Genomic DNA, 18,999 nt, shown 5'->3' on the forward strand with positions numbered 1-18,999 from the left:
AGTATAGGACATGAATCCTGAACTTAAAAGCTTGCAATTTTCTAAGGTTAATTATTTTGAAATAATAAAGAACCCCTAAAATATGTAATACTGACCATGAGGGAGCTTAAGAAATAAAAATAAATGATATGACTTCATGGTTGAACACTATTTGAAAAGGTCAAGTATACATTTGTAATAATACCCAAGTAAGCTCTTGTTATTGTAATTGTGAAGCATTGGAATATACTTAGACTATGTCTAGACTAAGGTAACCTTTGGGGAGTGGTCTGTTTCCCAAAGGTGACTATGTAATGTTAATTTTTATAATTCGAAATAAGTTGAATTAACCAAAACCTTCATTTTCTGTGTATTTTAGGAGAGAAGCACACATTCTGAGATATAGCAGAGGGGACTGTGTGTAGTAAATCTTACGAGTTTATCCTTCACTTCATGCACTAAAGGAGATGGCTTGACTGACATTAGGATACATTCATAAAATTAAATCATGTGCCATTGGTCTATCCTTATTATTTGTCTTTTCAAACTTGAACCTCCTTTCTTAAGCCTAACAGGCCCTAAATCCTTGCCCTCTATTATATTTCTTTGATCATTATGTTAAGCAAACTTGTCTTACATTTCATACTGATTTTTCTCATAGCCAGGTTAAAAGTAAAAGTACTCTGTCAGTAGTACACACATTTCCAACTACCTGGGGATTTCATATTAGGAATGCAGAATAACTAAGAGCTTATAGCATTTTACAGTTTTCACTTTTTTTTTTGTAATTTATTTTTTATTAGTTTCAGAGGTAGAATTTAGTGGTTCATCAGTTGCATATAACACCTAGTGCTCATTACATCAAGTGCCCTCCTTAATGTCTGTCACTCAACTACCCCTTCCCCCCACCCACTGCCCCTCCAGCAACCCTCAGTTTGTTCCTAGAGTTCAGTGTCTTTTATGGTTTTAAAGACATAACCCTGTTACATTCCCCAACCTTTCAAATAATTGCAATGATTTAAAGATTTGTTTTACTTCATTGTATTTAAATTATTTTCTTGCTGTATCTCTTTTATCATGAAAAATATTCTGAAACAAATCAGGTGAGCAGTGTGAGTCCCACACTAATTAATTAAACAATTACACCAGAACTGTTGTCAGCTAAAATCATGAGCATTAATATTACGAGATGCACCAGGCAATTCATCAGGATAGAAATTTGGAAGAGTGTCTGGGTCCTTTTAACTGCTAGAAGCCAGAGAGATCCAAGACTGGGGTTGCAAAAGGTGAATAGAAATGATTTGTTAGTAGAGATATAAACAGATGGTCCCCTAGACAGCCATGAGTTTCAGCCTTCTGCCTCCAAATTGAAGAGCTCTTCAATCATTTCAGGCAGGTGATTATATCCTTAAAAGTTCCCATGGACTAAGATATCCCAGTTTCCCTTTATAGACCTAATGTTGCTATGAGAGAAAGTCTCTCTTGGGAATTAGGAGTTTTGCGAACTGGAAGTGTGGCTTTCTCTTCCTTGATCGTCAGGTTTAATAAGTGACAGGCACTGTTTTGGGTTTTTGGGATAAAGTAGAACAAAAAGAAGAAGATACTTGCATTGTAAACTTCTACTCTAATGGGGTAAGATAGAAACTAAAGACAAACAAATAAAAGAATTTCAAATTGTGATGATTGGTATGAAGTAAAAATATGTCAGTGGGAATAGATACGCTTTAGAGAAGTTGGTTAGGCATGACTCTGTGAAGAAGGGACATTGGACTTTACCTGAATGAAGAGAAAAATTAAAGGGACTAGATGACATGGTGTGTTGGAAAGAGTGCCAGAGGTGTGACCTTGGATAAGCTTGTTAACCTCCACAGACACCATTTCCTGGTTCTGTTGGCCAGCATATATTTTTGTTAAATTCTAATCAAAATTTATTCTCATTGGGCAAAATTTATCCTTATTTCCCAAGAGTTCCCAAATTCCTGAGTGTTTCTAAACTGGACTGTTGTTTGACACCTCTAGAGGGATGTTGGAATCATGGTGAGTCCTCATTGGTAAAGATCTCAGAAAACAGCTTGGGAGAGCCGGCAGGCCTGGCTTCTCATCCATGCTCATTGTTTCCACCTACAGCAGTTAACACTCTCAAAATAAGGTAGCCTAATGCTTAAGGGGCATTTTTCAACCCAACCAGGTTGTAGTTGACAATCTGATAGGTTACTTCCCTGTGCACCCATATAGTGATAGACTGTCATACCCAGAGCCAGATGGGGACAGATGGCAAACCCATCTCTTCACTGAGGTTGGTGAAATGGTGAAGATGACAGGTATTCACTAGGGGTATGAAACAGGCTTAATTCCTGGAACATGGGGCATCAGAGCCCTAAGATCAGGTTTCTGCATCTAGGGTGGTTGAGAAGCTGGTCATTAGGTAGAATCAGCTTGTGGAATAAAGCTTCAAGCAGCACATGTCTGTAACACAGGTACATTTCACTCACTGAGGTGCACTATGCCTACGCTACAGTCTCTTTCTTATTGCTATCTTTTAAAGATATTCTTCCTAAGTTGATTCATGGGAATTAAGTTTGAAAGATAAAAATAGTGTTCTGGGTAAAAACAAAGGGAGGAGGGGCTTAGCTGATGCTAAATGATGCCTCTTTTTGGAGGAGAGGCTAAATACTCAAGAGAAATCCTGTAATTAAGAAATGTATTTAAGTTTGTTTTACCAACCAGCTTCAAGCTTAGTCGACTATGTAAACTTATTTTTTTCCTCACAGAACATCTATTAGTATCTTGTTGAAAACAGCCTGATTTAGAAACATTGCTACAGAGAGAATATTTAAAAGGTTGCGTGGTGAAAAGCCGACTGGTTGGCTGGGGATGGTTGCCTGCAATGAGGCTTTTGTTTAGAAAAAGGCAGAGCAAGCACACTGATGTTGAAATGGTTTTATCAAATGCTTCAGTAAGATATTTTCTAAGACAGGAGTAGGACTGAGATTCTGAAGGAAACCTTATATGCAACTCCCTGGTAAGGCCTTTTCAAAATGTTTGCTCAGTCTCAGAATGACCACGTAATCTTTAAGAACAAGGTGTGCAATTAGAAGCTTATAATTACTCTTTCTTAAGTTTCTTAATCTTTAGTGCCAGAATTTGATGACAGGAGGAGTTCTCAAAGCAGTAGGAAGTGGTTCTAGTTTGCTGCTGTTGTATTAGAAAATCAATTCATCCTTAATGGTTTGCAAGTGATTTTGACTTCTAAAATGCTTCAAATTTAGACTTCTAAATTGGAAATTCTGAAATCTTTATACCAGGTCATAATGCAGGAAATTGCTCTTCTTTAATTGCTAGGCTAACCCATTCCTTTTTTTTTTTTTTCTTTTCTTTTTTGGTTTGGTTTCCTAAATGAAAAAATGTGCTTCTGGGAAATAGATACTCAAATTACATAATTCAGATTCCTGCACACCCTAGTCTCTGTTGTTTTGTTTTTGTCATTGCTTTCTTTATGCACTTTGAAACGTGGCTCTGAGATTGGTCTCCATCGTTGCTCTTATCTCTGTGTTCTGAACAGTTACTCGTGATAGTTGCTTAGATACCATTGATCAAAGGACGTCTGGCCTTCAACATGACTAAGATTGATATTAGCTCTAATGGAGAGTAGATCTTAGGGCCAGGGTAAGACCATTTCTTTTCAGCCTTTTAGTTTTAAATATGATTCATGAATATTTTTTTTTGCCAGTAGGTAAAATCAGTTAATGGCTGAAGAAATTGGTAAAGCTAGAGTGACAGCAGAGGGACAAGGAAGTTAAAATGAATTGCTCCGCATTCATTCAGATTACAAAATTTCAAGTAGCAGTGTAAAATTATTTAGGTCCCCCTTTGCCCAATTTTATCCTTGGCTCAGGTTTCTGCATTTAGCACCTAGGATTAGAGAAGAAGGAAGAGGTACGCAATATCCGCACATCTTTATAAAGATCTGGTAATACCTTGGAGAGCTGATACGAGAAAGCAAATTGTAGTAATCTGTTCAAATACTGTCCCGACTCTGTTATTTTGATATTTACTAATATGCATTTTCTCACCTAGTATTGATGATCTGTCATTATCTAGTTTTAAAGATTATTGTAAATAGTAATCAAATTTCTATCCCCCTTTTCTGCTGTTGGCCTTCTCTTGCTTCTTTCCCCCACATTCAAAATTGCCTTCAGCTTCAGAAAATGTTAGTTCTGTTTCCTTGGTCTTCCTTTCCTGTTAACTTGAAATCTCTCCTTCTATACTCTCTGGTTTAAGGATAATAGATAATTTGGTTTTTGTTAAATGATTCTGAGGCCCAACCTGGGAATTTTCCTTCAAAATGAGCAATCCTCTGTCCTGAGTTATAGACTGTAGGTTGTAAATGCCTCGTGAGGCTTTTACCCTCTGTCCCATCCCCAACCTGGTGCCAGACCCATTTTTTTGTTTGTTTGTTTGTTTTTAGCATCTTAGGAAAATCAGAAACATAGCCAAAGATAGCTGGCCCCAAAGAAGTTGAATTTAGGCATTAGTTCACCATCAAACTATCAGGGTTTGTTTGTTTTCTTGTGTGTGTGTGTGTGTGTGTGTGTGTGTGTGTTTTGTTTGTTTTTGAGTTTTTGTTAACATTCCTCTTACTGTTTCAAAAACCACTTGGTATCAGAGGTCTGCTTTTGAAAGGTCATAGAGAACTCTCTGAAGACCAGAAGCACTAGGGCAATGCAGCATCACATTGTGTTTAGACTGAGAATTTCTGAACACTTGAGGATTGTCGCTTTATTTTGCCACTCTGCACCCTCTGTAAACTATTTTTGCAAACTAAAATGTACTTTTTCTAGTTTCCCCACATTAGCTGAGGGACAAGGTAAGAAAGAGTTTTGTGAATCTCACATTTTATTTTGTGTAAGGGTGCTGTTTGGGATGTGGGTTATTACATTGCATAGCCAACTCTACAAGGAATCTCTGGAGATAGTCCTGCTTGACGTTATCTGCCAGAATCATCATGGGGCTCCTGAAAAATTGTACAGTTTCTATCAGATAGATACTGGGAATTGTGTGACTGACCACAAAGTTTCCCTTTTAGAGTTGATTACTGAAAAGCTCAGTCAACCTTATCACTTTCTTTGGCAAGCGTGTTGGTTTTATAGTATCTATTTTACAATTAAACTTATTTCTAACTCAGATTTACACATTTATCCTTGTTTTACATTCCTTTTAATTTACTTTCCCCCCTTATGTTATCTTTCCCAGTTCATGTGAGGAGTCTTAAATTCTTTATGGAATAATATAGAGAATAAATAAGGAAATAATTAAGAGCTACTCCACATTTCAACTCTCCTCTAGTTTAGGATTTATTGTAGTAAAGAATGAATTTTGTCTGCCCAGTTACTTTTTTCTCCTTTTATCTTCCACTCCTTTAGCTGGATTTCTTAGTGCCCGGCCTTTAATCTTTCTCTGCACTGTTTATCATTTTTGATGTTACAACATTATTGTTGTTGTTGTTATTATTATTTTGAGAGTCCAGTACTGACAAGGACACATCATCTATTTCCACTTCAAAAACAGTTCCTGTTCAAAAAGACCATAGATAAATATAACTCTCAAGTAAGCTAATAGAATAGTCTTGTAACTTTTAGAAAGAGCGAAAACCGCGTGCATCCCATGCTTTCTCAGGCATATGGTGACAAATAAGATAAGACAGACTGCATTTTGAAACTGTGAGTGGTGAGGCTCCTCGTACTGATTAAGTATCAGTAATCCCGTTGGCTTTATTAACCCTATCTGAAAGTACACTTTGAAATGCTGAAGCTAGGTTTATAAAATTGCACTCTGAGTACCACTATGCCAAGCAATTTATCACAGTGTGTCATGGTGTACATCTTTACCTGAAGTTAAAAAAAAAAAAACCTCTCAACTTCAAATTGGGATTGATTTTTTATGCCAACAATATTATTCTCTGGCTCTCAGCTGGCATTGGCCTAACAGGCAGCAAGATGATGGATAGGGCTGATGTTGGGGGAATGCATTTGGAAACTGTGATCTGGGAAATACCCATAAGCAGGCCTGTGGGTAAAAATATTTTTAAATATCCTTCTCTCTACTTGACAGTCATTAGAGGTATTTCACCCCTTCAAAGAAGATATGTAGTTCAAAGAATATGTGAACCATAGAAAATTCAGTAGCAAATGAACTCCAAGATGTAATGAGAGTTTAGTGGAGAGAAATAGCTTATTTTGTGATTACTTTACTCAACTAATTTTCCAAACTAGAAATCTTTGATTATCCTTAATTCTTCCCCCTCACTCCCAACCTACAACCATTGTTTAACACTGTTCATTTTGCCTCCTTATGTCTTTGAATCTATCCAGCTTCTTTGACTCAACTACCATTCCCTTCATTCAGGAAATAGGTTTGTGCTTTGCTTACCCTCCTGACTCTAATCCAGCTTCTACTCTTGAACAAAGCAGCTACTGGGGCTAGCAGTAATTGAGTCTTGGCCCCTAGAAGGGAATCCAGACAAAGATAGCTGGAATTGTTTTTCTCCTTCATGGGCCAAAATCATTGAATTCCAGGAAGAAGATCTGAATGTAGCAGATCTTGACTCTTGATCAAGGTTAATATCAGCCCTATATGAACTTGCCTGATTTCTTTAGTCCTTGGTAAATCCAGGAGGAGATGAATGGGTGAGCCAGGTTTTCCCATTCTTGAGGTGGGACTATGCAAGGAAACTGGGGAGCAAGTTGACTCCCTCATGTTATCAACTGAGTGACTGGCAGCCATCTGCTATGCTACTGTTGGCCCAAGGAATATGGAAGATTTTACCTTTTGCTACTTATAGGCTTGTTGCTAGTTAGGGTGCTCCAACTACCATACCTGAATACCAGTGAGCTGACAAAGAAGAAGATAACAAATTTAGGGGCTCAGCAGCCAGAGAGAGGAATATCAAATAGATCTGCTAAAAGAGACTATTAACAATTTAACAAGAAAAATCATAAACATACTTAAGGAGATTGGGGTATAGCAAAACCCCCCAATTCTTTACATTTAAAACATTGGTTTATTTTAGAATCAATTTTTAATTGTATCTCAAATTAATACCTTGGAAGATGAGGGAAAAGAAATATTTCAAAAAACCATGATGAAAGCAAAGACCTAGATGATGCATCTAGAACAAACGTGAGTAACCACTGTTTCAGAAAAAGAAAAAGGATCATACGAAGGAGAGGCAGTTATTTAAACAAATAATAGGGGGGAAAGTCCTCATACTGGATAAATACTTGAATTGCAGATTGAGAGAATGTACCAATTTGGGCAGATTTGATAAGAACAGATATATTTTTGGACATAAGTTGGCAGAATTCTGAATTCTAAGAATACACAGAAACCTCTTAAGCATGCAAACAAAGAATAAATACCTATGGGATATAGAGAAAACATTTTTATGTTTATGCACAGTTAGAGCTGTCTGAATAAACTTTTTTGAAATGTGGGACCTGCCCTAAAAAAAGCCTAAACGTACTGCATGGAGCACTGGGTGTTATATGAAAACAATGAATCGTGGATCACTACATCAAAAACTAATGATGTATTATTTGGTGACTAACATAACATAATAAAATAAAATTTAATTAAAAAAAAGAAAATTAAAAAAAAAGGTTAATTTATAACTAGTTAGATAGTAAGAACTCCAGAAATATTTACCTCTGCAGAGGTAGGAGGCATGTACTTATATTTCAAGGGGAAATGACACCAGGAGCCAGGAGAAACCCATAGGTTGCAAAGCTAGAGGCTCTGGTCTTATCTTTTCCCTGGAGAAATTTATTTACATTCCAAAGGGTTAGAGTAAGAACTCAGAATCTTTCATTACTTTTCCAAGGAGACAATCTCAGAAGGAGAAAGTAGACTTTGCCTCTTTCTCCTGTGTAATGTAGAAATCCATATTTTCAATAGTCTTCACTACAATGGAGACACTGTATGTATAGGTGACATTTAACTTTTATAGAGGGAAATTGGAGCACATAGGAGCTGGCACATTATTTACTTTAAATAAATTAATAATCTACTCTACCCCCAGAAACCTCTTGTCTGCATTCAGGATAATATATATATGCATTAAAAAAATTAACAGTACCAACAAAAGAAGATAATTTAACTAGCTTCAGATTTTCCATCTGAAATATTGGAAGCTACAAAATAATAGATTAACCATCTTCTAGTATCTTAAGAACCTGTTACCCGGGGAGATACAATTCACTTTAAGGGTGATAGAAAACTATTTATGGATATATAAGAATTGAGAAAATACATGATCCATTTACCCCTCAGAGGAAAATATTCAAAAAGGGATTTAACAACAATAACAACACAACAACAAGCAAATTAGAACATAAATTTCAAGATGGGGGGAAGGACAGTGAAGGAAGTAAGTGGTGAGCAATGATACTTTCAGTTAACATACACATATATACATTTATAGTTAATAGTTGTATCTAATTTGAAAAAACCTAGACTTTTTTGTGAATGGGTGATATAATGTTAAACAAGAATTCTTTAAACAGGAGAGACATACTTCAAGGGTAATTCTAGAAAAAAAAAAGTATATGTGGTGCATGGGGAAAGGTAAGAAGCCTATAAAAGGAATGTAATAGTAAAACAGAACTCCCCATTTACAGAGGACAAGCTAGAATAAATAGCTCTGGGATGAATAAAAACTTGGTTAACCGAAAGCAAACATAAAGAACAAGAAAGTAAAATAATATATTAACAGAAAGATGAAAAAAATGGAATTGAGTATATTAGCCATTATACTAAATCTTAATGGGTTAAATTCTACCATTAAAAGACATTCTGTCAAATTAATTTTAAAAATAAAACTGGAATATGTAGCAATAAAGTGAAAATCAGGTTGATCAAATCAAAAATAAAACAGACAAAACAAGCAAAATGTCTTAATGTAAAGATGGAAAGATCGGAATTTACTGCATCTGCCATTGTCCTAAAGTGATTGTATTAAATTCAGTGGTAAAACAACATTCTGTCAGATTGACTTGAAAAGTAAAACCAGAATAAAGATTAACGGGAGTGACTAGCAGCTTGATCAAACCAAATTAAAAAGAGAAAATAACAAATGAAAATAAATAATAGACATAAAAATGGATAGAAAAGAATCAAATATATCAATATCAACAACTACACTAAATATGATGAACTGAATTTTGCCATTAAAAGATACAGTCTGACTTATTAAAAAAAACCAGCAATACGCTATTTACCAAAAATATTAAAGCAAAATAATAAAGGTATGAAATTAAAGAATAAACAAAGAGATAAAACAAATATAAACTAAAAATGAAAAGAAGTAGCAATATAACTGCAAGATAGGGCTGAAATGTGTAAACGTGGTAAGGAGAGACATTATAATGATAAAAGGTACAGGTTATGAAAAAGGTAGACTCAAGGTAAATCTGTTTGCACCAAGCAATATAAAAGCTTAAATATGAAGGAAAAACCTTTAGAAACAGAAGGACTGCTTGTTAAACATATCACAACAGAGGAACACATCAATATATCATTTTCAGAATTTAGAGGTTCTGTAGAAAAATGTAATGCCTTTAGGGCTTGCAAAAACAGTCAGTAAACTGAATTTACTTTTCTCTCTCTCTCTCTTTTTTTTTTTTACAGTCTTGAGGTCTTTTATTTTCTTTACATTATCATGCCATGAGTTCATAGGGAATGGGTTCCAGCAGTTCGGGCTCCTTTCCATTGGTTCTCACAATGTGTGCTTCTCTGAGGGGCAGGCTGGCACTTCAGTTGAACCCAAGTACCTTTCTCTTTGGCTTCCTTCTTTTTCTGATCGTTTTCCTTCACACGCTTCAAAAAGCTATCTCGGCTCTTTGAGCGTTTAATATGCTCAATGTGTACATTAATTCTCTTGGCAAGAATCTTGCCCTTAACTTGTTTGTTTACAACAGTGCCAGCAGCATGCTGAGTAACATTGTAGACTCTTCCAGTTCTGCCATAGTAACATTTGTGGGGCATTCCTTTTTGAACAGTGTCCATTCCCTTGATGTCCACAATATCACCTTTCTTATAGATTCGCATGTATGTGGCCAAAGGAACAACTCCATGTTTTCTAAAAGGCCTGGAGAACATATAGCAGGTACCTCTCCTCTTTCCCTTTGTGTTGGTCATTTTGGCGAATTACAGGAAGATGGCGGTTCCGGCTGAAAGTAAGGCCTGAATTTACTTATTATTAATTAATAAGAACTGAATTATTTATTATTTATAGGCGTATGTATAGAATCTTATTGTCTCTTAAAAGGAATCGGCTCAACAGACTTTAAAAGTAGAAATTTTATAGGCTATATTTTTTTAACACAAACCAATAAAATTGGAAATAAGTAATAGAAAGGTGACTACAAATACCTTAACAACTTGGAAATTAAGAAGTACATTTCAATATGACTCTTGGTTCAAGGAGGAAATTAAAACTGAACTCACAAACTACCTAGAAAGTAAAAAGAAGTCAAATCCTTCATAGTAAAATCTTTCAGATACAAAAAAGTTATTATCTGAAAAACACAGTTTTAAATATCTCATTTTTAAAGAAAAAAGAAATAATACAGGAACTTAGTTTAAAGAAATTATGATAAAACCATTAACAAGCTAAAAGAATAAGGGAGAAAGGAATTTTTAAACAAAAGTTAGCCTAAAGTTACAAAAATATGAAATAATTCTCTCAAAAGTGTTGAAAGGATGATCCTGGTGCTTTTTTTGGGGGGAGGGTTTGTTTTTGGAAAACCAATTAAAAAAAATGCCCTTTGGGTATAGCTAAGAAAAAGGAGAGGGAGCAAAAATATATATAAGAATAGAAATAAAAAAGAGATGTAATTATCATTACTGCGAGAGATTAAAAGAATAATAAGCAAATGTTATTACAACTCTCTGGCAGCAAATTTGAAAACCTAGAGGAAATATTTCTAGGGAAATTGGTTATTGGATTTGGTGAAAAATAGACCCTTACCACCCAAACATAAAATCAGTCAACATCATACACACACCTCAAATTTAAAATATTTAGAAGAAAATAATGAAAGAGTATTTTTACCACTTTGGGGGTAGAAAAAGATTTCTTTAACATGACAAAAATAGCAAACTTTAAAGAAAATGACTTATAAACTGAGTTATAATAAAATTTATAATTTTGGTTTCTCAAAGGATATGAAAAAGCATGCATATACAGGCCACAGATTGGGAGAGAGATTTGTGTTAATCATAAAGGATTAAGATCCACAATAAAGAGAAGCCTAAAAATCAGTAAGATTTACATAAATGACACAGTAGAGAATCTAGAAGCAAATTGTGTGATCAAATTACAGAAGAAGTAACCTCTAGTGGCTATCAAACATATGAAAAATGCTTGACCTCATTAGTACTTAGGGAAACGTTAATGAAAACTGCTATGAAATATCATTTCACACTCATCAAATTTTCCATAATATATAAAAATTTAACCATAACAAGTGTTTGTGAAAATGTGAAGCAAGAGAAACTCTTAGGTGGGAGTGCATATTGATAAACTATGTCATTTAGTAATTAAGCAATTTGTACAAACCCTAAATTCTATTAGTTCTATTGCTAGGCATATAATTTTGAAAATTTCTTAAACATACTCAGAAGGAGATGAACACAAGAATGATCATCGCAACATTGCTTATAATTACAGAAATTTGGAAACAATCAAGTGTTTCTTAAAAAGAAAAGGGTCGAAGTATGCTAAATTATACTATATTGCAGATAAAATTAATAAATTAGAACTACATAGTTAAAAATTGATGAATTGTCAAAAGCATAACCGAGTGCAAAAAACTGAAGTTCAAGAAAAAGATATATGTAGTATTAATACATTTATACAAAATTTTAAAGTATGAAAAACAATGCTTTACATAGCCTAAGAATAGATGTAATGATGAAAATATAAGGAAATGCATAGAAATGATACATACCAAATATAGGATAATGGTTAATTCTGGGAGTGAGGAAGGAAGATGTGATTGGAGAGAAGTACACCTCAGGCTTTAACTATATTGTTTGTATTTTATTTTTTAAGGTAGATGGTATGAATTTTTACTTTATTTTTGTACATATATATGTGTTTGAAATATTTCATAATACAATTTTAAAAGACAAATTTTACCATATACATTTTTAATTGCTTTATATATAAGGCAGAGATAACAAAGTCAATAAACTAGCAGTAGATTTTTTTTTATTATGTTATGTTAATCACCATACATTACATCATTAGTTTTTGATGTAGTGTTCCATGATTCATTGTTTGCATATAACACCCAGTGCTCCATGCAGAACGTGCCCTCTTTAATACCCATCACCAGGCTATCCCGTCCTCTCACCCCCCTCCCCTCTAGAACCCTCAGTTTGTTTTTCAGAGTCCATAGTCTCTCATGGTTTGTCTCCCTCTCCGATTTCCCCCCTTCATTCTTCCCTTCCTGCTATCTTCTTCTTCTTCTTCTTTTTTTTTTTTTTTAACATATAATGTATTATTTGTTTCAGAGGTACAGATCTGTGATTCAACAGTCTTGCACAATTCACAGTGCTCACCATAGCACATAACCTCCCCAATGTCTATCACCCAGCCACCTCATCCCTCCCACCCCCCACCACTCCAGCAACCCTCAGTTTGTTTCCTGAGATTAAGAATTCCTCATATCAGTGAGGTCATATGATACATGTCTTTCTCTGATTGACTTATTTCGCTCAGCATAACACCCTCCAGTTCATTCACGTTGTTGCAAATGGCAAGATTTCATTTTTTTGATGGCAAAATAGCAGTAGATTTATAAAATATATTTGCAACACAGATGACAAGGGACTAACACATATTATATAGAAAGAGCCCTTACAAATTGACAATGAAAAGAAAAATGACCCAACAGAAAATTGGACAACAATAAATGAATAATCAATTAATGAAAAGCAATTCATCTAACTAACAAACATAAGAAAAGATGATCATACTCAAAATAGGTCAGGGAAATGTGCATTAAATAATAATTAAATGTTGCTTTATTGTTATCAGATTGGAAAAAATTAAACAGAGTAATGTCATTTGCTGGCAGGCATGCAGCAAAAAGAGTAGTTTTGTGTATTACTGGTGGAACTATTAATTATTATAGTCCTTTTAGAAAGCAATTTGACAATATTGGAAGGGTGAAGCCAAGAAAAATGTTATAAAAGAAAAAAATTATCTGCATATATGTGTTACACAAAAATTTATATATATATTATGCATCTATATATCTATTTGTATATGTCTATTATATATACAAATGTTATATATTATATATACAGATATATATATGTACACACATCATAAAACAGGCATGATATAATTACAACAACAAACCAATGGTAGCACAACCATACAACAATGAAACAAAACAAATTCCAGCTTCAGTACATATTTCCTCGTTGATTTTGGATAACCTCTCTGAGCCTCATTGTCCCTAGCTGAAAGTTAGGATGGCAGTTGCTCTTCCACAGGATTATTGGGTAAGGCAGTTTAAGCTAATCTATGCACTGACTAAATAAACAAAACAAACCCTAGAATCTTAGTGGCTTAACAACATAGGTTTTTACCTTGTTCACAATTCATACCCTGCATTGGTTGGCAGAAGGCTCTGCATATCACAGTTACTTTGGATCCAGGATGACTGAGGATCCTTTTACAAGGGGTGTTTCAACTGTCCATTGTGGCTGGGAAAGAGTACTTGGAAGGGGATTATTGACTGGTCATCTCATGCCGGCATTTAAATGCTTTGACTCAGAAGTGACATATTTTCTCCTATAACCCATTGGCCAGAACTAGTCATGCATAAAAAGACACAGAAGTGTAAATACTCTCTTGGGGTTTAACCAAAAGGACAATTAGATGAGGATGAGCCTTGGTAGTCTCTACCAAAGTTTTCATGAGAATTAAATGCTCAGTAATTTTTAGTTCCTTATTACCCTTTGTTTTTAGGTTTTAATTATTGTATTGTCTGTATAATCACATCTTCCTTTTATCATCACATGAATCCAATCCTGTGTTTTGCCAGAAATGATTTTTTACAAGGTAGCTTTGATGATATCATACCATTGCACTAAACATTTTAGTGAGTCCCAATCCTAACTGAGAAAGTTTCTACTACTTTGTGTGATATTCTAGACATTTCATAGTCTAATACTTAGGTAAATGTAGGGAATGCTATTTGTGGCTACCTCAAATCTCTTGGTATCCACTGCACTTGTTAATAATTGATAGTGTGAATTGTGCCCTCCTAAAATGCAATCCCTAACAGCCTATACCTCCCAGTGTCCTTTCCAACCAGTGTAAAGGCACACCCAACTGGGTTTCTGATTCTGATCACATATACTATGGATTCTGTGGATAGCAACTCAGAATCTTGATGAATGAGGTGCATTTTTGGCATTATTTCTTCACATTTTTATTTGTCTTGTGTTGAGAGAGGGTGATTACCAGTTTTATTCAAAAGAAAGTCATACGAAAAACAAGCTCGCTTATTTGTCCTCCTTTGGGAGATTGAAGGAGAGATCATAAGATTAAAGATTTCATTTTACATGATTGAGAGTTCAGCAGGTCTTTCAGATTCCAGTTTTAAGATTATTTATGCAGTAATTTTTTGAATAAACATTACCGGAGCAATTGGGTGTGTAAAAGTGTAATGACTGGAAAAACATCATTGCAACAGATGTTCTGAATGCTGAGGAATCTAGATCAACCTGACTGTGGTTTGGGGTCTGGCGTCTGGATTGCACGTCCAGGGGATTTAGGCACATGATTGAGCTCAGACTGTGGATGATGGAAGAACGTGAAGGGACAAGTCACCTGATGGAGAAAAACTGTGTCAATCTTGAGCAGAATCCCTACACTCGAGAATATGATTCAGTTCTTGTGGCAAATGCCCATAAAACTGAAGTTGGTGTGCAAATTAGGATGAACACTGAATAGAGACCACATGCACAGAGGTGAACCAGAAATTGAGGAACCATTGGTGGAAACAGAGCAGAAATTTACTGAAAAAGAGAGCACGGTATCAGACAGCATAGGTTGTGAAATGAGATATTTTACTCAAGTTTGACTCAAGCTGGAAGGCTCTAACTACATCTGTGTTACAGCGTTGGCTTTAAGGACATCACAGTAGATTATGGAAACAGATGGTAAGCAATTTACAGCATGGTGTAAGTGCTGTAGTTGAGGGAAGGGCAAAGTGCTTTCGAAGTAGGAAGGAGGGAGTGGGGAAGCCAGGGAAGATCTCTCTTAGGTGGTGACGTGAGTTCGTTCTGAAGGGATTGGGGATATGGAAAAGGGAAGATGAGTTTTGCAAGAGAAATTGAGTCACGTGCTTATTCTTGGGGAAATTTAATTGTCCATCATATTTGAAGAGTGAGTGGTCAAAGGTACATAATAAATCTTTATGGAAAATTGAAAACTATTTTGAGCAGGTAAGGAGCTATCTTTTTTTATGGAACTTATAACCTGGATAATGGAAAAAATGAGGAATGATATAAAATGTGTATAACTACCTACAAATAAAATTTAAAGTACACTGCAAGGGAAAAAGGAGGGTTGAAAAATAGAATTACTATTTTTATATTACCAAGAGTACAGTTTCTAATTTCTGGGCTTCTCTTACAGTATCTTTTGAGCACTGGGCTTTTTCTGACTTCTTGACTTTTCCTCTGTGGATAGAACATTTTCCTTCTGTCTTTCTTTTTTTTTTTTTTTCCTTCTGTCTTTCTTATCTGTGAGAATATCTGAAGCTCGAAGGCCTGGAAGGGAATGATTAATGCTTTTGTTGTTCTTTCTGGCTAGACTAGTTTGAATTTGCCTTTTGGAGCTGCGGAATACAGTCTCTGACCTTTTCTAAATTTTAGTATCTTCCTATGAAAAGAAATTCTTTCATCTGTGTGTGTCTCAAGAATCATCTTTTCCACCCTCAATTTTAAATTTCAGGTTTAAAAATATTCTAAAATGTAGTCTAACACATAAACCCAAGGTCTCCATCATATACTATAGGTTCAAGGTCAGTACTTTTCAAATTTTAATGGGCACATGGATTGCCTGATAAAACAGATTGAGTTTCAGTAGATCTGAAGTGAGGCTTCAGATTCTGTATTTCTTAAGTTTTCTGGTAAGGTGGCTGCTGCTGGTCTGTGAGCCACACCTACTGCAAGGTATTAGGTAACTCTGTGGGTGAAATAGGCCAGACCCAGAGGCTGGGACATGCCTTGAGATTTTAGGGCAGAATTCTTGTTCCTCAATTTTCCCTCTATTCAGGATAAACTCTGAAATCAAACAATTTTTCAAAATTCCCTTTGCTAAAGGCAGAGAGGAAGTTCTTCATTTTAGAATCTCTGTTTTTAGTATTCAGTTACCCGATCACTGAAGTTTGGTCACTCCAAGCAAGACTTATATAAGAAAGAGAACTATCCCTTCATTCACTGCACGGATTCCAACCCTAATAACGTTATATGAGAATGTGGTATGTTGATAGAGATGGTAGACATTTTTATGAGGGAGAAGGGAAATCAGCTTGTCCCCATGACTGCCATTAAGTGGAAAAATTTTTCTTGGAGTATCTTTTTCCATATACTTGTTGGTACTCACGAAATTTTTATGCTCATTTTGTATAGGGGGGTATTCCTCTATGTTAAGCATCAAATGGAAAAATACCCACAGTTATATGGATTCTCAATGCCACTCATCCAGTAGGCCATCTAAGTATTTATTGGATCCCAATTATATTCCAGGTAACATGATAAGCAACTGATACAATGGTGAGCAAAACAGATTCTACTCACTGGGTACTTAACAGTCCAGTTAGTGAGACAAAACTTTAAAAATCTTAGCATAAACATTTAACTACAATTGTGGTCAGTGCTTTATTTTCTCTCCTCTTATATTTATTACAGTAAGCCATTAAGTGGGTTCCTTGTTGATAATAAGAAAAAGAAGTCTCTTTAGAAAGCTAACACAACTACTAGTAACTCAATCTGACTCACTAAATCTTTTTGAAAATGAGCTCTATGATCATTGAGCCTTGGGTTTTCCTTTCATGAAACATTGCCTCAGACAGAATAGACGGGGCTTTGCAGATAATCTGACCAAGACAACATCAATAGCTCTAAGGTGCATTCCCCATCTTTTATTTACAGCCCAGGTCTATTCTTTTGTCAGCTTGTGCTTTGTGCATTTGACAAACCCTTTCCAGATGCCCCTTCAGAGCTTCCCCCTAAGTAGAGGTGGCTGGTCCACCTGTTGCTCTGCCCTTAGTTACTACTGACTTCATTTGTATGTTGCATCTTCTTAATATATACTGCAGAGGGGGCCCTGGACAGAGATGGTGCCCTCACAGTTAAGTCTTGGCTGAACTGTGCTCCATAGGCTAAATATCCTTGACCAAATTCTTGTTTAAGGTTTCAAAAATGTAAAGGAGTTCTTTTTAGCTTGTCTGTTTTTCTCAATGTCCACCCTGTCTTCACTGAACTCATTCTTTTTTGTATCTACTAAACCTAATACATTTAAATTTCCCGATCAGAATTTCCCATAACATCTTCCTATGAATCCTATTCCCCCACTTACCAAAAGTTCAATGTGCTTTGAGAGTAACATTTCAATGGAGACTTGATACATGACATAAGGTGGCCAAGGCAATGGTAGGAAAAGGAAGGTGACTGCATTCCTGAGATATTTCTCCTGAGACAGAGCGAATGTTCCATTGAAGAACTCAAAAAAGGTGAGTGTGGCTGGAACACAGAGAACGAGGGCATTTGGGTTGAGATGAGCTGGAGGGGTCAGTAAGTTCATGAGGTGTCGTTAAGAATTTTAAATTTTGTACCATAAACAAAGGGAAGACATTGAAGGGCTTTAAGCAGTGATATAAGGGGATTGCGTGGGATATTTTTATGTGTATGCATTGTTGTGCAGTGTAGTGACAAATTGGATTTGCATTTCAAAATTGGAAAAAGCTGAAGTTTTCTGAGACAAAGGAAGAGCAGATTAAGGCCTATGGCTGTTTTATCACCACTGTGATCGTTTTAACATTGTCTAATCACAGACAGGATTTTCTGTAGCCTAATCTTAGAGAGGCCCCCCAAATACTCATCTGATCTTATTGAAGCCATTCTGAAGAGGAATTGCACTAAGACTCAAGACCCTTACATCACATATTCTTTACTAAGGGGTAGTTTTGATCAGACAAGATGAGAAGTCAATTAAAGTGATAGCAGGAACGAAGTCAGAGAAAAGAAGGGGGCTCCATCCACTTCACAAATATTAATGAGAACTGGCTGATCTACCCCCTTATTTGAAAAATTACATGAAAGGAAGATCATAATTTCCCAGAAGCACTCATTAAGCATCCACCATGTGCAAAGCACATACATTATATGGCTTGGCATCACAGAGCATTTACATTTAGTTCACTGTAGTTTGGTGGATGGGACACATAAAAAGAAACCCATTACTTACTGAGAATTTGCTGTATGGTGATGGTGGAGAGAGTGTCCATTTGTTGTTCCATCTCATGATTTATGGCTATTGGGTCTTGGCTATGTCCCAGAATCAAGACTAAGTGGTTGGCCCTTGATGATGTCCTTCATTTTTCATTCAAGTCACCTTATCCATTGGATTGCAAACCATAAATCTACTTCCTACTATAGGGATATATATATCAGTTATATATTATATTCATGGATTTGTTTCTTTTCTAAAATCAACCCTATACCTTTTGTATTTTGTAAGGCAAAAAAGGAGATTTTATTTTAGCCTGACATGCTTTATATGCTTGTATCCTGAGGAATCAATTACTTTCTTACTAATACTCATTTATTAGATAAGCTGGTATAGGTCATAAGGTTTCTTGAAGAGCTCTCCCTCATTACCAGTGCTCTGATTGGGTCAGCAAGAAAGAACCCTATAGTTGTGGCTTATGC

At 35.5% G+C, this 18,999-nt stretch overlaps 1 protein-coding gene across 1 annotated transcript; it reads right to left on the bottom strand.

The window, feature by feature from the left end:
• Positions 1–9,705: 9,705 nt before the first annotated feature.
• On the bottom strand, positions 9,706–10,173 carry LOC116644185 (60S ribosomal protein L21-like). The gene has a single exon (XM_032423548.1). The coding sequence runs from the start codon at positions 10,171–10,173 to the stop codon at positions 9,706–9,708; it is 468 nt and encodes a 155-aa protein (XP_032279439.1).
• Positions 10,174–18,999: the final 8,826 nt, after the last annotated feature.

The sequence above is a fragment of the Phoca vitulina genome, unplaced genomic scaffold (genome assembly GCF_004348235.1).
Source record: "Phoca vitulina isolate PV1807 unplaced genomic scaffold, GSC_HSeal_1.0 scaffold29, whole genome shotgun sequence".
In the NCBI taxonomy this organism is placed as follows: Eukaryota; Metazoa; Chordata; class Mammalia; order Carnivora; family Phocidae; genus Phoca; species Phoca vitulina.

Coding starts and splice junctions, on each gene's coding strand:
- LOC116644185 (XM_032423548.1), bottom strand. CDS start 10,173: ATGACCAACACAAAGGGAAAGAGGAGAGGTACCTGCTATATGTTCTCC.